The sequence below is a fragment of the Myotis lucifugus genome, unplaced genomic scaffold (assembly GCF_000147115.1).
Source record: "Myotis lucifugus unplaced genomic scaffold, Myoluc2.0 scaffold_88, whole genome shotgun sequence".
Taxonomy (NCBI): Eukaryota; Metazoa; Chordata; class Mammalia; order Chiroptera; family Vespertilionidae; genus Myotis; species Myotis lucifugus.
The window spans coordinates 2,663,846-2,680,763 of record NW_005871136.1 but is presented as its reverse complement, the minus strand read 5'-3'; the positions used below and the strand labels follow the sequence as shown (position 1 = coordinate 2,680,763).

General features: G+C 42.3%; 1 protein-coding gene across 1 annotated transcript in view; it reads right to left on the bottom strand.

Annotated features, from left to right (window-relative positions):
- Positions 1-13,386, bottom strand: part of PMFBP1 (polyamine modulated factor 1 binding protein 1) — a 52,219-nt gene extending 38,833 nt beyond the window's left edge. The window contains exons 1-3 of the mRNA XM_023756093.1: positions 13,311-13,386; positions 10,026-10,097; positions 4,044-4,205 (exon numbers count right to left, since the gene is read on the bottom strand). Of these exons, the coding sequence (XP_023611861.1) occupies positions 4,044-4,205; positions 10,026-10,076 (213 nt within the window). The 5' untranslated portion in view covers positions 10,077-10,097; positions 13,311-13,386. The remainder of the gene's footprint in view (positions 1-4,043; positions 4,206-10,025; positions 10,098-13,310) is intronic.
- Positions 13,387-16,918: the final 3,532 nt, after the last annotated feature.

Sequence of the window (16,918 nt, the reverse complement as noted above, 5' to 3'; positions counted from 1 at the left end):
CCTCCTGCATGCCCCATGCTAGGGATGGAGCTTAGAACCCTGGTATGTACCCTGCCAGGGAGTCAACTGTTACCTCCTGGTTCATGGGTTGGTGCTCAACCACTGAGCAACACGGGTTGGCAGAACACAGACTATTCTTGATTTACAAGGTCATGCCATTTTCTTTCCTCACCACCCACTCCTTGCCTGCCACTCCTTTAGTCAGAGATAACATCTGATGTAATATTTTAATTTTCTTGTATAACTATGGTCCTGAATGATGACCTCTTGCTTATTTCCCCAGCTCCTTGTTAGATATCAGTCAACATTTCAGAAAGTTTTGGGTTTCCCCCTTTGTTCCCATATTACATTTCCTCGTGGGAGGCAGACATTGCAGGGATTTTCTGAGGGGAGGAGGATAAGTCCACATCTAATCGTGTATTTGTATGCGTAGCCTGCAATTTACATTCTGCACTAAGTGCTAGGGGGAAAAAAGAGCCTGTTTTAAAGCTTGTTTCAAGCTGTTAGGCCTTCTGAAAAATAAATAGAATAATAAAATGTGACTTAATATCTTTCTCCCTCCAGGTTGTCAGGTATTTATAAGCCACATGGCTTTCCCTGACTTGGGGAATAAATAAACTTGTGACAGCAATGGTGAAAATATTCTAAAACATTAATATTTAGAAAGAAGTAAATTATGATAATATTCTTCCTGAGAACCATTTAGGAAAACCAATGGATTTCTCTGTATTTGTGACTTACTGGGGAAAGAACAGCAATGCTCAGGAAGATAAGGTGGAATTGCTTTGCTGGTAGCATTTTTAGGGTATTAAAGAGAAACCATTTGTGGTTTTTACAGGGAGGTGGTAAGTCCTAGGAGAACTCTAACAGACACAATTAAGAGAGACCAGATCCTTGACCACAAATGTTGAAGAAGTTGGTGGTTCCTTAAGCAGCTACTAGTAACTTGGGTGTCCAGTAACAGGTCTGTGCAACCGGCACCTGCTTTATGGTTGCCAAGAACTCAAATCCCTCAACGGAAATGAAGACTGCAAAGTGAGGAATTCTTGGAAACCCAAAGTGTTGAGAGAGCTTTGGGAAAGTATTTTTCAGCTGGCCCCCTAGCCCGTGTGGATACATTTACAGACTGGTTTAAGGAGCTAGTGCTAGAGTTTCCAAAGAGAGGAAACCTTAGGCTGAAAGGAGGCTGCCTCCACTGATGAACTGCTTAGGCGGCAGGCACGGATTAGTTCAAAATCTCCATCTCAAGAAAGATGACCGTGCCAGGAGGTCTTTCTGTTCACACACGTGTAGAAAAGTGTTACTGAGGATCTTGGCTTGGGTACCGCTGGAAGCGGGCCAGCCCTGTGACAAGGAACTGAGTGTCAGGTAGTAGTTCCTGTGGGAAGTGATCTTAGGGAGCTCAGGTAGTGGAGAGAGAAAATAAGACAAGGAAGAGCAGGAAGCTGTGAAAGGGGGTGTTAACAAGCTAGTTACCACTGTGGGCATCTGGCACTGGGTCCCATTGAGGAACTTGGCGACGCAGCAAAGAGCATGCCTGGAATTATTTCTGACGGAGGGGCAAGGGAGATAGGTTTTTTAATCTACCGTCTCTCCATCAGTCATTGATTGAGGGCTGCTTCTAGAGGCACTGGCTCCTTTGCACTTCAGCTCATCCTGTGGTTCAGTTCCCGCATGGAGAAGAAAAGCTGCAGGCAGAGAGCTACAGATGTGGCAATAAAGAGCACCTGCTAAAAAATACCAATGACATATTTAACAGAACTAGGACAATAATCCAAATACTTATGTGGAACCACAAAAAGATCCTGAATAGCCACAGCAATCTTGAGAAAGAAAAACAAAGTTGGAGGAATCACGCTATCTGATATCAAACTATACTACAAGGCCATAGTAATCAAAACAGCATGCTACTGGCATAGAAACAGACAGATCAATGGAACAGAATGGAGAGTCCAGAAATAAGCCAATGCCTATATGGTCAATTATTGTTTGACAAAGGAGGCAAGAACATACAATGGGGTAAAAACAATCTATTCAATAAATGGTGTTGGGGAAGTTTGGGTACATACAAAAAAAGAAAGAAAGAAAGAAACTAGATCACCTTCTTACACCACATACTGAACAATGGGCCTTGAAAGGACTGACTCCATCCTGTCCCTCGCCCTCCATCTGAACCATAGGCACTCCATCTTGTTCCCGTAACCTCTATTTTGTAAGAACTGCCATTTAAAATTTTCCACTAAACGCAGATGGTCCTTTGTTCTGTTAATTCCAGGAAGTAACTAAACCAGATAGCCTCCCTGATAGAAGTAACTTTGCTATTTCTAGCTTCTGTAAGCACGCTTGCTCGAATAATGGGGAAAATAAGGCATTTTTGGGGTGGGGCTAGCAATCTGAATCTGTGCCAGTAACCTAATGTACCTTCTTATCAGCCTATAGTCTAGTAGTCACTGCCCCTCTTAATGATCTGGTCCTGCAAGCCACTCTGCCTGCGTAGGGGTCTGGTCTGTCCTTGGTTCCTCCCATGCCAGGTGTCTTCTGGTTATCTGAGCTATGCTCAAGGCTGCACGCTTTTTATGGGATATCTGCTAAGCACACTGCCCCCATCCCAGCACATGGTTTTTTGTTTTGTTTTTGTTTTGTTTTTTTTTCCTTTATAAGCTAATCCCTAAGTTCATTCGGGGCCGTGAGGTTTTGGAGAAACATTAGTTCTCTTGCGGCCCCCGCATTTGCGATAAAGACTCCAAATTCGGCCCTCTGACTGTGGCGTCTTCTGTTGGACTCGCTGAATTCCAATATAAAAATACAAGAATAAGCTCAAATTGGAGTAAAGACTTAAATGTAAGACTCAAAACCATAAAAATCCTAGAAGGAAACATAGGAAGTAAAATCTTGGATATTTCTCTTGTCCCTCCCCCCACCCCTGAAATATCTACTGGGACAAGGGAAACAAAAGAAAAAATAAACAAATGAAATGAAATAAAACTAAAAGGTTTTTGCACAGCAAAGGAAACCATCAACAAAATGAAAAGACAATTCATGGACACAGACAACAAACAATATTGTGATTGCCAGAGGGAAGGGAGGGGTGGGGAGGACATAGAAGAGGGATAGGAGGAGATAAATGGTGATGGAAGAAGGCTTGACTTGGGTTGGTAAATACACAATACAATATACAGATGATATATTGTAGAACTGTACACCTGAAACCTGTATAACTTTATTAAACAATGTCACCCCAATAAATTCAATAATAAAAGAAAAGACAACCCACAAACAAACAAACAAAACAGAAAGAGACTCATAGATACAGAGAACAGACTGATGGTTGCCAGAGGGGACGTGGGTTGGGGGACTGGGTGAAAAAGGTGAAGGGATTGAGAAGTACCGATTGGCAGTTACAAAACAGTCATGGGCTGGAAAATACAGCATAGGAAATGTAGTCAATAATATTATATTAACTATTTATGGTGCCAGATGGGTACTGAAAATATCAGGGAGAACACTGAAAAGTATATGATTGTCTAACCACTATGCTATACATCTGAAAGTAAGACAAAATAATACTAAATGTAAATAAAATACAAACTGTTTCTTTGTAAAAAAAAAAAAAAAGCACCTGCTGCACTAATGAGCAGTGACACCTCTGAGCAGGTGGAAGGGGTGTTATTCTTTGGTTAACGTAGAAGTTTGTCTAAGATCTATCAGGAGATGCTGCTCTCCTTATATAACTATAATTTAGTCTTTCAGGGCAATGACCACAGGTGCCACAAATCCAGGTGTGAAAGGCAAGATAAGGAAAAAGACAGAGCCTCAGATGTAGATGACCTTGGAGAGAGCTAGACTGAAAATCCTGAGGGCAGGATGGTGTGTGTGTGTGTGTGTGTGTGTGTGTGTGTGTGTGTGTGATAGGGGAGATGTGTTTCATTCTTTCTCATTGCTTGCTCAATAAATGCTCTCGTGGAAGACCTTTCAGTTACTGTTCCTGTCCAAGGGAGCGGAGTGGAAGTGAAGAGAGCAGAGGTGGTAGCAGCTACTGAAACCCTTACGTGGATGCTGTTCATCATCGCCTCCTCCACACAGAGCTGATTCTCCTGCAAGGTCTTCCCCTGTCTCTTGCAAACATCATGTAGATTCTTGATGTCAACTTGCAGGCTCAAGAGCTTGCTGCTCAGGCTGCTCACTTCTCTGTCTCTTTCCCCCGCCTAGGCCGTCAGAAAAACAGAGGCATCAATTAATCAACCACCAAGTAAATGCTTACTTTCGTTCACTTAACTGGTTGACAGAGACTTTAAATTGGCTGAAGATTTGTCCATCTACCCTTTGCTGTTATTACTCATTCCGTGTAACACTTACACATTCTCCATTCTCGAGGTGTCTGAGTGCTCTGCATTATTCAGACAATTACTTATTTAATTAATCTTCGCCCACTGCTGTGTAGGTGCCTCACAGACACTTCCCCTGTTTTGCAAGAAGAAGTCAGTGCCTAGAATAATTCCAGGCACCTCGTGGATTGTCTATGAATATTAATGGCTCTGCCACTGATGAGATCAACATATTGAGATGTCAAATGAAGTTGTCAAGATGAGTGAATCAGTGATGGAGTTGCTGTGGATTCTGAAGTCTCTTCACTCTCTTCGATCCACTAAACCAAGAGACCTCCCTCACCTGTAAACCTAGTGCTTTTTCTTTGGAGACATACACCAATGGGAATAAAAGTAAAATCCCTGGGCTGATTATAAAAGATCAATGCCTCTGAATATGAGTGAAAAAGATGAGTTAATTATTGCTAGGTCAGAATGGAAAGTAGTGGTTGGGATCACTAATAGAGAGTGTGAAGTATAGTAACTTCAGTGGGGTTAGGGGTGTGGAGCTGTGGTTAGAGGGTGGGTGCTCCATTATACTAGGGTGTCACCTTTGACTCCCAGTGTTGGGGTGGCTGGCATCAGGGTGGAAAGACATTAGGACGTAGCCCTCTGTGATCCTGTCCAGTGCTTTCGCTCTGACGCTGTGCAGACTGTCCATAACACTCATGAGGACAGGCACTACCTACCACCTCTGAGTTTCAGATGTTGGAAATGAGGCTGGTGCTTTCTTAAAAAAATATATTTTATTGATTTTTTACAGAGAGGAAAGGAGAGGGACAGAGAGTTAGAAACATCGATGGGAGAGAAACATCAATCAGCCGCCTCCTGCACACCTCCCACTGGGGATGTGCCTGCAACCAAGGTACACGCCCTTGACCAGAATCGAACCTGGGACCCTCCAGTCCGCAGGCCGACGCTCTATCCACTGAGCCAAATGAGCCAAGGTGAGGCTGGTGCTTTTATGGAAGGTACCCGGTTTATGTTAGGTTACTCAGAGTAAGCTCTTAGACAAGGATTCATGATACCTATTAAAGAAACACTCCCAAGAGCAATCAGCAGGGAAGTGGGGGAAGCAGGATAGGGAAGGAGAAGAAGCTAAGCAAGGGCAGGATTTCAGACAGAGTCCTGAGGGCAGTAGCTTTAGCCTGATCCCATGGGAACTCTGGAGTGTAAGTTACACCTCAGAGTCTGTCCTGATTAGATGCACAGAAAGCCGGGTTGTCAGACTCGGCATCAGCCAGTCAATGGCTAAGGGCAGCCCCATGGGAGGAAGGTTCCCAAGGACTTCCAGTTCTGTGCTCTTGTGAGCAAAGTGACCCCAATAGCCCAACGGCAATTCTTTCTAAGAGAGTTGCAGGTGCAGAAGCGCACAGAAGCCATGGTGCAAAGAAATGGAAAGTGACCCAAGCAACAAGGTCCCATGGCTACTTAGCAGCAGGATGAGGAGAATTCTGCTCTCCCGACCCTGTAGCCAGTGCTCTGTCACCATATCCCACCGATGGCTCTGGCTTCCCAGGGGAGCTGGACACCTGATATGGACATCATAAATCAAGCCCTTCTGGACAGGTCAGTGTAAGAGACCTCTTTACAAAGCTGAGGGGCCAGAGAATAACCAGGGCCATCGGACACTACAATGTCAGACTATTCGGAATTCAGAAGGTTTCCCAGAAGTGCTGCTGTCTCAGCTGATTTATTTCTTCATTTCCATTTAGTACCTGGACTTTTTTTTTTTTTTTTACCACTTTACAGTTTAATTAGGTTAACGGCATGGCTCTATCATTAAAAGGATTTCATTATCTCAAAACTCTCTCTCTTCCTCTCCCGTCTCTTGTTCCTCACTTTCAGAAAAACAACGGTGGATGTCAAACTGCCCCAAGCGTGTAATTACCAGAAAGACAATTACCAGGGACTCTCTTAAGAGAATATGTGTAGAGCAGCTAAAAAAAAGTAGTGTACAGACACTGTTTTCTAACTAGAAAATAAACCCCTCGAGCGGACAAGGAGCAGCAGTTTGATTCTGATGCTTTAAAATCCCTTGTGTCATGGCTGCCCTGGTGGGAACAGGATACAGAGGCTCATTTGGGAGTGAGACCCTAGGGATCCCCTCCTCTCCCGCTCCTATCTTTCCTTGGCATCTATGAAGAGATTAGGTGACAGTACAATCCCTGCTCTATGGCCGTGCACATGCCCCGTACTCTTGCTTTGATGCTGAATACCTGCGTCTCACGGCGAGGACCTTGCCACCAGATTGTCCTGTATGGAGCCTGGTACACTGTAGACTCATTAACAAAGCACCAACCCTATACATCCTGAATCTCTCCAAGTTACAAGTTAAATGTCCTCTCTCTTTCAGGGCAATAAAAATTCCCTCTGCCTCCAGTGTTGGATGTCCTCGGAGCTGAAGGCCTGCTAGCCCAATGCTGTTGCATGCCCAGGACTTCAGAAATAGATCTTTAATGTGCATGAGCTCATCTACTTTGGACATTAGCATTGACTCAGAGTCTCTGAGGCAATTTCTTCATTCATAACACAAGAGTTCTGGAATAAATAATCTTTCTTTGAGGATTTCCTTAACCAGTTGAATAACAAATGTGTTTTGCAGGATGTCAAATGAAATTTACTTTTGAAATAAAAATCTAACCATTCACTCCTAAAGACCCAATCATACAGGGCTTTTTATTTATCAGAACAAGAGTGGAAATGCTGAGAGAGCAATAAAATGATTTCCTTGAATCATGTATTATTTTTTACTGTAGGAAATTGTAAGAAGAGGCTGGGCTCACCTCAGAACTCCAGAAAGGCAAATGTTTCTGAGCTTCCAGTAAACCTAATTTCTTGCTAATATCTTGCACAGAGGTCACCGAACACTGTTTTCTAATCCCATCTACTTTATGAAGGCTAAATTCCAGGCAGATGCCTTTTGAGTATCAGTACGTAGTGAGGATTGATTTAATCTGACATTTCATCAATCAAAGCTCCGTAACCAGTACCAGTGCATGAGTCATAATGTTGACCCTCAGGCCCCATCTGACCCTGACCCAGACCTGAAGTCATTAATGATGACTCAAATCACAAGCCTCCTATGCTAGGTAAGTTTTCTCTTAAGCCAGCACTTAGATTCCCAGTTTTGCTTCTGTAAGGTTGGAACTTGGTCACTTTGCTCGGAGGCAGGTGACATCATCCAACCACAGGCAAAATGGTGAGTGCTGATACTGCAGTTGCTACTAAGCTCATGATAGTTATTGGAAAATAGGTTATTCACTGAAGCAAATTTTCTGATGGATTAAATGGATCTTTTTTCTAAGAGCATGCCTTCTTGAACATGTACTTCAAAAGATGGGAGAAGCCCTGGCTGGTGTGGCTCAGTGTCGACCTATGAACCAGGAAGTCATGGTTCAAATCCTGGTCAGGGCATGTGCCCGAGTTGTAAACTCCATCCCCAGTGTGGAGCGTGCAGGAGGCAACCAGTCAGTGATTCTCTCTCATCATTGATGTTTCTCTCTCTCTCTCTCTCTCTCTCTCTCTCTCTCTCTCTCTCTCTCTCTCTCCATTCCTCTCTGAAATCAATAAAAACATATTTTAAAAAAAGATAGGAAGAAATTTTGCTCTAGGCTTCAAAGTATTGACAGATAGTCTCATGCTTTGTGTGTGTGTGTGTGTGTGGGGGGGGGGGGAATCCTGATGTTAAACCGAAACTTTGTGATTCAATTGCCTTCTCAAATCCCAAGAGCATTAGGAAGGTTCAAGGTGACAGCATTCCCAGGCATTTGGCACTTGAAAAAACAAGAAAGCTTGGGTGGAAGTTTCCAGAGTAATTTTGGGGTCAACTAACAGCACCATAAAGGTCATCGGTTTTGGGAAATTATCTTCTTTGAACATAATGACAAATTTTCAACAAATTTGTCGTCTTAATCACCACTACCATTCAACATATAGAAATTTACAGTGAGAGTTATGTTTTAGAAAAAAACCATGAAACATTGCTTCAGGAATTTTTACATTTTCCTGTGTAGCAACAGAGTTTACAGTTATCCACCGTAATTTCAAACACTGTTAGTGTTACTCCTAACTTGCTTCCTGAGTTTATTGTTCCATCTATAGAAATATTGCAGTTTTTGATGACTGATGATGGGAATTAATGGGCACTTAGCCAGGGTTTTGTCTGGGAGCAAAAACTCTGGAATCAATTATGTTCATATAGTAAAGAATGAGTGTATATTTTATTGTATTCTAAATTCTTTAAAAATTGGCTCACTGTATAAAGTACACAGTTCAGTATACACATGGCATATGGCAGAGGTCAGCCACCTATGGAATATGTGGCAACTTTGATTGGCACTTGGGCAATTGCCACATGCTTTTCTCCATCATATCCTTGGAGAAATTATTTCCCTAGAAAGTAAGCTCCACGAGAACAGGGATCTTTGTCTGTTCACTGCTTCATCCCCAGCCCCTAGGACAGTGGTTCTCAACCTTCTGGCCCTTTAAATACAGTTCCTCATGTTGTGACCCAACCATAAAATTATTTTCGTTGCTACTTCATAACTGTAATGTTGCTACTGTTATGAATCGTAATGTAAATATCTGATAAGCAGGATGGTCTTAGGCGACCCCTGTGAAAGGGTCGTTCGACCGCCAAAGGGGTCTCGACCCACAGGTTGAGAACCGCTGCGCCTAGGACAATGCCTGGCACATTGAAGGTGCTCCAAAGATATCAGCTGAATGAAGGAATGCCCTTCTAGAAAATCCATACCAGATCCTTGTTCCGGCAGAGCTCGCAGCAGATCCTGTACGGCTATCCTCTAGTAATCCAGCAGGAAAGGAGCTGAAACACCGCTTTTAGAAGCTGCTCACCTCTTGGTAGGAGGTCTGTTAAAAAGCATATGTCATGTGGGACAACCCTACACTAGCCAGAACTTATCCCTTAAATCCTTCCTGGAACAAGTCAGGGAATACATAAACACAGTTTGACCAAAATATTAGAATAATCAGAACACTCCACTTCCATATCATTCTAGATAAAGAGAGAATGTTGGCAACAGTAGTTAATATTTTTAAGAGCTTTCTCTGTCCCAAGCACTAGTGTTTTACAAGCAATATTTTACTTAATCCTTAGAGCAAGCCTCTGAAATAGGTGCTCATTCTTCATATATTTTTTAAAAATATATTTTTATTGATTTCAGAGAGGAAGGGAGAGGGAGAGGGAGAGAGAGAGAGAGAGAGAGAGAGAGAGAGAGAGAGAGAGAGACATCAATGATGAGAGAGAATTATTGACTGGTTGCCTTCTGCACACCTCCCGCTGGGGATCCAGCCCACAACCCTGGCATGTGCCCTAACTGGGAATCGAACCATGATCTCCTGGTTCCTAGGTCGATGCCCAAACACTGAGCCACACCGGTCGGGCTCCTCATATCTTTTAGGTAAGGCAAAGGAAGCTCTGAGAGGGTATGCAGCATGCCCCGTACCATACTGCAATTACATGTGCACTCAGACCCACCCAGCTCAAGACTGAACTCTTAAATGCTGTGCCCTACTGCCCACCCCTGTCTGTGATATTTCTGGGTGCTTAATACTGGCATTTTGAATTATGAACCTTGAAAAGAAGTTCCTTGTAACAAAGGTTCAACTTCATATATGTATAGGAGTTAGAAGCCTTACCTCATCTTTCATTTCCTTGGCACTTCTCAATTCTCCTTTAAGTTTTAGCATTTTCTGAGCTTTGTTATAAACCTGGAAAAGTATAAAGATTTAAGATGGAAAAACTATAAATGAGTCCAGTCCTTTAAAGACTTTCCCATCTGGATATGTGCTCTCAGCAGGGAGTTCAGAAAAATTTCCCAAACTGTTAGCAATACTTACTTCTCAACCCATCTGTTTGTGTTTCCAAAAGTTAAATCCTTCACCAGGAAGACGACCAGGTTTTACATCTTTTCCAAAATACTATCACTAAATAGTTTCTAAATTTATCCTTCCTGGAAAGCAAAAGGTCTGAAATGATTTTACTTCCTAGATTTCCAAGTATTGTGTGGCTCAAACGTAGTTAATATTATGCACTAATTTTTAAAAAAATATATTTTATTGATTTTTTACAGAGAGGAAGGGAGAGGGATAGAGAGTGAGAAACATCGATCAGCTGCCTCCTGCACACTCCCCACTGGGGATGTGCCCGCAACCAAGGTACATGCCCTTGACCGGAATCGAACCCAGGACCCTTGGGTCCACAGGCCGATGCTCTATCCACTGAGCCAAACCTGTTAGGGCTGCACTAATTAAAATCAGATAGAATGCACACAACCCAACTTTATTCTCATGATAACCCTGGGAGGTAGATACTATTACTATCTCTATTTTACAGAGGAGGAAACAAGCCCAGAGAGGCTAAGTGACTTACCCAAGGTCACAAAGGCCCCCTTACTACTCCATGAGGAGCTAATTTATAACTACTATTTGGGAAATGTCTTATGGTGTGATTTAAGCAGCAAGTTAATATAATGTTGGAGCTTGTAAAGTTAGGAAACAAAGTGCTTCCAATGTCTAGATAAAAAGCCTCAAAGAAAGCCAAAGATTTTTGCTCATGTATGGGTGTAAGGACAGGATGATGCATTTGAGGTCATAATGCACTGAGCTTAATAAAATAATCGAATTCATTCTTAGAGTTTTAAACTCTAAGACTACAAGATATTTCCACCAGCCACTTACCTGCATAATAGTTCCAAGAATGAGAAGCTATCAAAATACTCATTCTTTGTAATGAACCACATCCCCCACCCCTAGTATAAGCCAAGAGGAAGAAAGAATGCTGGTGAGACATGGAATTTGGAATGTTTTATGAGGTTGCATTCTGATGTGCTGCATTGTTTATCCTCTTAAGTCTTCGTGCATAGCGATGCATCATGGGAATGGTGATGTAGTTCAGGCTCACCCAGCAGGGAGAGGCTAGTAATGCTGCAGTAACAACTGCCAAATCTCAGTGGCTTAAAACCATGAAGGTTTATTTTTCATTCATGCTACATGTCCTTTATGAGTCAGCTGGGGTTCTGCTCTTCATTGTCCTCAGCTGGTACAATCTTTATCATTTAGTATGTTGCCTGTTGCCATGGCAGCAGAAAGGGAACTTGGTGAATCACATACAGATTCTTAAAGTGGAAGTGACACATTTCACTTCTGTTCCCATTTCATTGGTCAAAACAAGTCACATGGCCATGCCTAACTTCTTCCTTTATTCCCCAAAGGAAATATTGGTGAACATCACAAATGACGAGGTATTTTAGGTGACTGGGCTGCTATAACAATTTATCACAGACTGGGTAGCTTATAAACAACAGAAGTTTCTCATAGTTTGAAGGCTGAGAAGTCCAAGATTAAGCCACTGGCAGAATTGATGTCTGGTGAAGCCCTGGCCAGGTGGCTCATTGGTTGGAGCATCATCATTCAAGGTCAGAGCACATATATATCTAGTTTGTGGGTTTGATCTCCAGTTGGGGTGAGTGTGGGAGGCAACGGATCAATGTTTCTCTCTCACATCGATATCTCTTTCTCTCTCTACCCACTTCCTTTCTATAAAATCATATAAAATCAGTGAAAACATATCCTCGGTTGAGGACTTAAAAAAAAATGAAAAGAAAAGAAGAGAAAAGAAAGAAGAAAAGAAAAGGATTGGTGTCTGGTGAAGTCCCACTTCCGTGATGGCTGTTGTTGTTGTTGTTGTTAATCCTCATCAGAGGATATTTTTTCCATTGATTTTTAGAGATATTAGAAGGGAGGGAGGGAGGAAAGAGAAACATAGATGTGAGAGAGACATATCAATTGGTTTCCTCCCCCACACACCTGACCAGGGCCAGGGATCGAACCTACAACCCAGGTAGGCGCCCTTGACTGGGAATTGAATCTGCGACACTCTAACCACTGAGCAACATTGAACAGGGCTTCCCCCCTCCCCCCCCCCCCCCCCCCTGTAACTTCACATGGTGGTAGGGACAAGGAAGCTCTGTGAGGTCTGTTTTATAATGGAACTAATCTCATTCATGCAGGACCCACCCTCATGACCTAAACACTTTCCAAAGGTCTCTCCTTCAACTTGGGGGTTAAGGTTTCAACACATGAATTTTGGGGGGACACAAACATTTAATCCACAGCACTAGTAAATGAGAAGATTAAAAATAGTGTGGCATATAAGGACACCACCAGGGCTCCTGGCCACCAAGCTTCTAAACCTGGTTTAGCATCTAATTAAAAAATGCACTGATCTCTCTGAGCCTCTGCATGTGGCTCTGCAAACTGGGGGACTGTGCTAAATGATTGTTAATTCTTTCCTAGCTCTAAGGTTTACTGATTCAATGTTCTACCTTGACAGACATCTTTCTTACTAAAGAACCATGAACTCAGCCTAAGCATCACATAAAATTGGAAGAAAACAAATATATCCTTGAGAATAATATTCTTCTCCAGGCAGACCTACTGGATAGTCAGGAGATGCTTCTTAGATCAAATGCAATCTTGTCCAAATTGTGACTGTTTCACCTAATGTGGAGTTACACAGCTATAGTTGCAAGGGCCAAGAGCATTTGGAAGGAAAAGTAGAAGGCACAGGGCTCTCATATTTGCATGGAAATATATTGGACTTCCCTAAGTAAAATAAGTCAGAGGAAAAAGACAGAGTTAAATTGTGCTCCATGAGAGAGACATGGGAATCCTGTGAGTCATTAACAACAGCAGTGGGCAATTTGGAAGTGCTTATGATGAAATAAAATGGAAGGGTTATATGATAAATTTTCGAAGCATTTGACAGTAATGTTTGCCAGATGGATAAGGAAGAGTGCGTTGAGGGAGCCTCAAATGCTTTATAAAATGATCACGTGAAACTTCACAGTGCTCTGTGAGGAGTGTGACTGGGCAAATATTTTGTACAGCAGAGAATTCATCACAGAAAGAGGGGGTCCCTACCTGATCTCTGGGCCCAGGACTTGAATGTCTTTCCTCTCCTCAAACCCTTATTCTACGTCTTCTGTGTTGCTGTCTTCTGCATTTTTGTTGAAACCTTAACTTCCTCATGTCTCTTCCTCCATCAGCATCTTCAATTCTGCTGCATCTGCCCAGGGAACTGCTTTCTTGTATTCCAAAGTTCCGCTGTCTGCTTTTCCAGTATGCCTTCCCTTGGTGATAGCTGTGTCCAGAAAAAAAATTACGGTAAAAATAAAATCTTGGTCAGAGCATCTAGTAATGTTTTGTGCCTCCTAAGTTGACCTCAGTCCACACTCAAGGGCACCTTATAGATTTCCAAGAAACAGTAACACTGCACCTCACATGAGCAACTGGTGTAGCAGGTATGAACTCAGGTGTGCAAAGAAAAAGTTACTATTTTTCTATTACTCTTTAATGAGCCCCATTTCCACCAAATGGCAGAGAACAGAATCTTAGTTATCTCTGAGAAAGTGTCATCATTTTAAGGTTAAAAATGATCCCCTTCACCTCTTCAAGGTTTTCCAGAGTGTAAGTTCTGGGGTCCTAGGTTGGATCCTGGCATCAGGGTGACTTCTGGTCCATGGCCATGGGCATCTCTTCCAGGTGAAGTGTGCTAAGATGTCTGTGTCTTGGTCAACAGGCCACAAATACTGCATCTTCCTCAGACTTTGGGCTTTGGATCTGCTGGCCCTCTCTTGTCCTTCAAGGATGACCCTAATGCAGAAAGACAGAGACACACACCTGTGAGATGGGTCTCAGGCCCTCTCTTCTTAGAGCTTCCCTACCACCATTCTATGTTTTGCCTGGAAAGGTGTTAAGAAGGGGATAGAATCCAAAGATCTTGCTCATTTTTCTGCTCCTCATTCCTGGAATTGATCAAAAGTCCCTTCTGCCTCTAAATTGCTAAACCAATCTGAGGTTCTGTTGTGTTCCCCACTTTCGCCCATGTCTTCGATCTCAGGGTCTAATCCTCTTGCATATGTTCAAATTCTCTGCTTCTTCTTTCTTAACTCAGAGAGTCTTTGTTTAGTTTTGGGGAGAGGAAGAAAAAAGGGTTCAAGTGAACAAGTTCAATGAAATACAGGTTGAGCGGGCAGGATGGGAAACACATGTTAGTACTTCATGCACCATCGGCCCACATTAGATTACACAAAGGCCCTAATCACAGGTTGCTGATGCTGCCTCTCTCTCCAAGAAACTGGTCACTACCTGGGTACACAGATGGCCTACTGGTCTTGGAGCAACACTGTCTGTTCCTTTTCCTTCATCACCTGGATGGAAGAATACCCAGGATCACTTTTTTCATCTAAAACATTTTTTCTATGTTTTCATGGAAAGAGATGCCATTCAGTTTAAACTTAAAGCTATCCTTGGGGGTTAATCAAAATAAACAAACAGATTTACCTACACTGAGTCCTACATCTTTTCTTTACTCTTACCGAGTTTTAGATTTTTCTCCAATGTACTAGTTCCTTCCAATGAAAATGTTTGATGAATCCTAGGTTTCTTTATTATTGAAATGATGAAAGGATGTTCAGTGTTTCCCCTATTTTAAAATATGTGAGCACCATGAATGAACATGGATGCTTCTTCCTTAATAAATAATTTTTACCCTGAATGCATGGATGAAGGCATAGTGTACAGAGGTCTGGCATGAAGAGAGTCTATCTCTTTGAATCCAAACCCAGTTCTACAAGAGAAAAATCCCTGATCATATAGGCATATCTACTGGGGGAAGACGGTAGGAGGAGATGATGCTGGAGATGGTTTTTTCAGGGTCTGGGAATTCTGCACCATAATTTAGTGAACAATAACCTGACACCAAGATCACTATCTGGGTCATAGTCCAGGACTGAGGCTCTTCAGGAGAGGAAGTAGGGCTGATCGGTCTTTGCAGGAGTTTTGGAATGGAAAAGAAAAAAGAGGGTCCAGGAGGAATAAGAGAAGGAATTCCAGGGTTTATCAGACCCACTGTCACAGGTAAAAATCTCTCTCTGTGGCTATCTCCTTTGGTACTTTTCACAGGTTTTCAGTTGCCTTTTTCAATATCCATACTTTTTATCTTCCTTAGTAAGAGCACCCTAATTTTACTGTGGTGTCCATGTACTCATCAAGAAGACTACTGCTCTCAGCCTCTCTTGTAGTTGGGGATGATTATAAGTTTTAACCAATGAGCTGTAAGAAGAAATGTTTGGAATGCTGACTTAATGGCTGGTGCTCCAGCAACCATTTGGAACATGAGGAGATACTCAAAGAGACAGAAGGAGCTTAGGTCCCTGATGGTATGGAACCACCATGCTAGTCCTAATCACAGAGAGCAATTTATGTCATAAGTCACTGTTATTTTGGATATTTTTCATGCAGTTGAATCTAATGCAAATGAACAAAGTACCCTTATTTATGTTCCTCTCAGAGAGACCTCCCTATAACTCACATCTCATTTCTAGCACTTCCACCAGCTGCTTCTACTATACATTCTCCCACCTGACTGCTCAATGTCTTCCTTCCTCCCTTCCTTCCTTCCTTCCTTCCTTCCTTCCTTCCTTCCTTCCCCCCCTCTCTCTTTCTTTCTTTCTCTCTCTCTCTCTCTCTCTCTCTCTCTCTCTCTCTCTCTCTCTCTCTCTTTCTTCCTCTCTCTCTCCTTTTCTCTCTTTCTCTCCTTCCTTCCTTCCTTCCTTCCTTCCTTCCTTCCTTCCTTCCTTCCTTCCTTCCTTCCTTCTTTCTTTCTTTCTTTCTTTCTTTCTTTCTTTCTTTCTTTCTTTCTTTCTTTCTTTCTTTCTTTCTTTTTCTTTCTTCCTCTTTCTTTCCTTTTCAATGATATATCTGCTTTCTGCCTGCTCAAATATCACATACCTTCAAGGCCCAACTCAATGGCCATTTCTGTCATCTTCTCTCCAATTTTAATTTCCAGAGTTATGGAATGTTATAATTAATTTCCAAAAGCTTGCATGGCACAATTACTATATATCAGGCACTGTTTTAAACATAAAATTTCATAGCTAATCATCACAGTAACCCTGCCAGCTAGGTAACTCCTCACATTCCCACAACACTTTACCTATATGTCTTTTACCACAACAGTATCTGCCATTATTCTGGTTATTTATGATTTTCTTTGTCCCCCACAAAGTAAGCAGGGTCTTCTCTGGTGAAAAAACAGGGACATACAGACCTTTCTGAAATACTTTTAAATTTCCAGAAAAGTTGTAAAAATACAACAGAGAGTTCCTATATATCCTTTCTCCAGTTTCCTCATTGTTTGTATCTTATTATCAATGATCCTAATCTTGGTCACTTGGTTATGCTGGTGTCTACTGAGTTTATCCACTATACAGTTACTGTTATTCCATTATAATTCATAAAAAAATCTGAGAATCGGTTCCTTGAGTTGCCTTGGCTGCCTTCTTCCTGGTACTATGCAAGAAGAGTCTTGTTTTGATAAAAAAATCTTTCAAATTTCTTCCTCCTTGTTCTCTATGTGAGCTCCCTCCACCTTCTTCCAGGTTTCGAAGGGTTCAGTGAATGAGCCAAGGCCTTTTGGAGGTGATATGATCAGCTGGCATCTGTCTTGGTGCCTGTTTCCAGCAGGA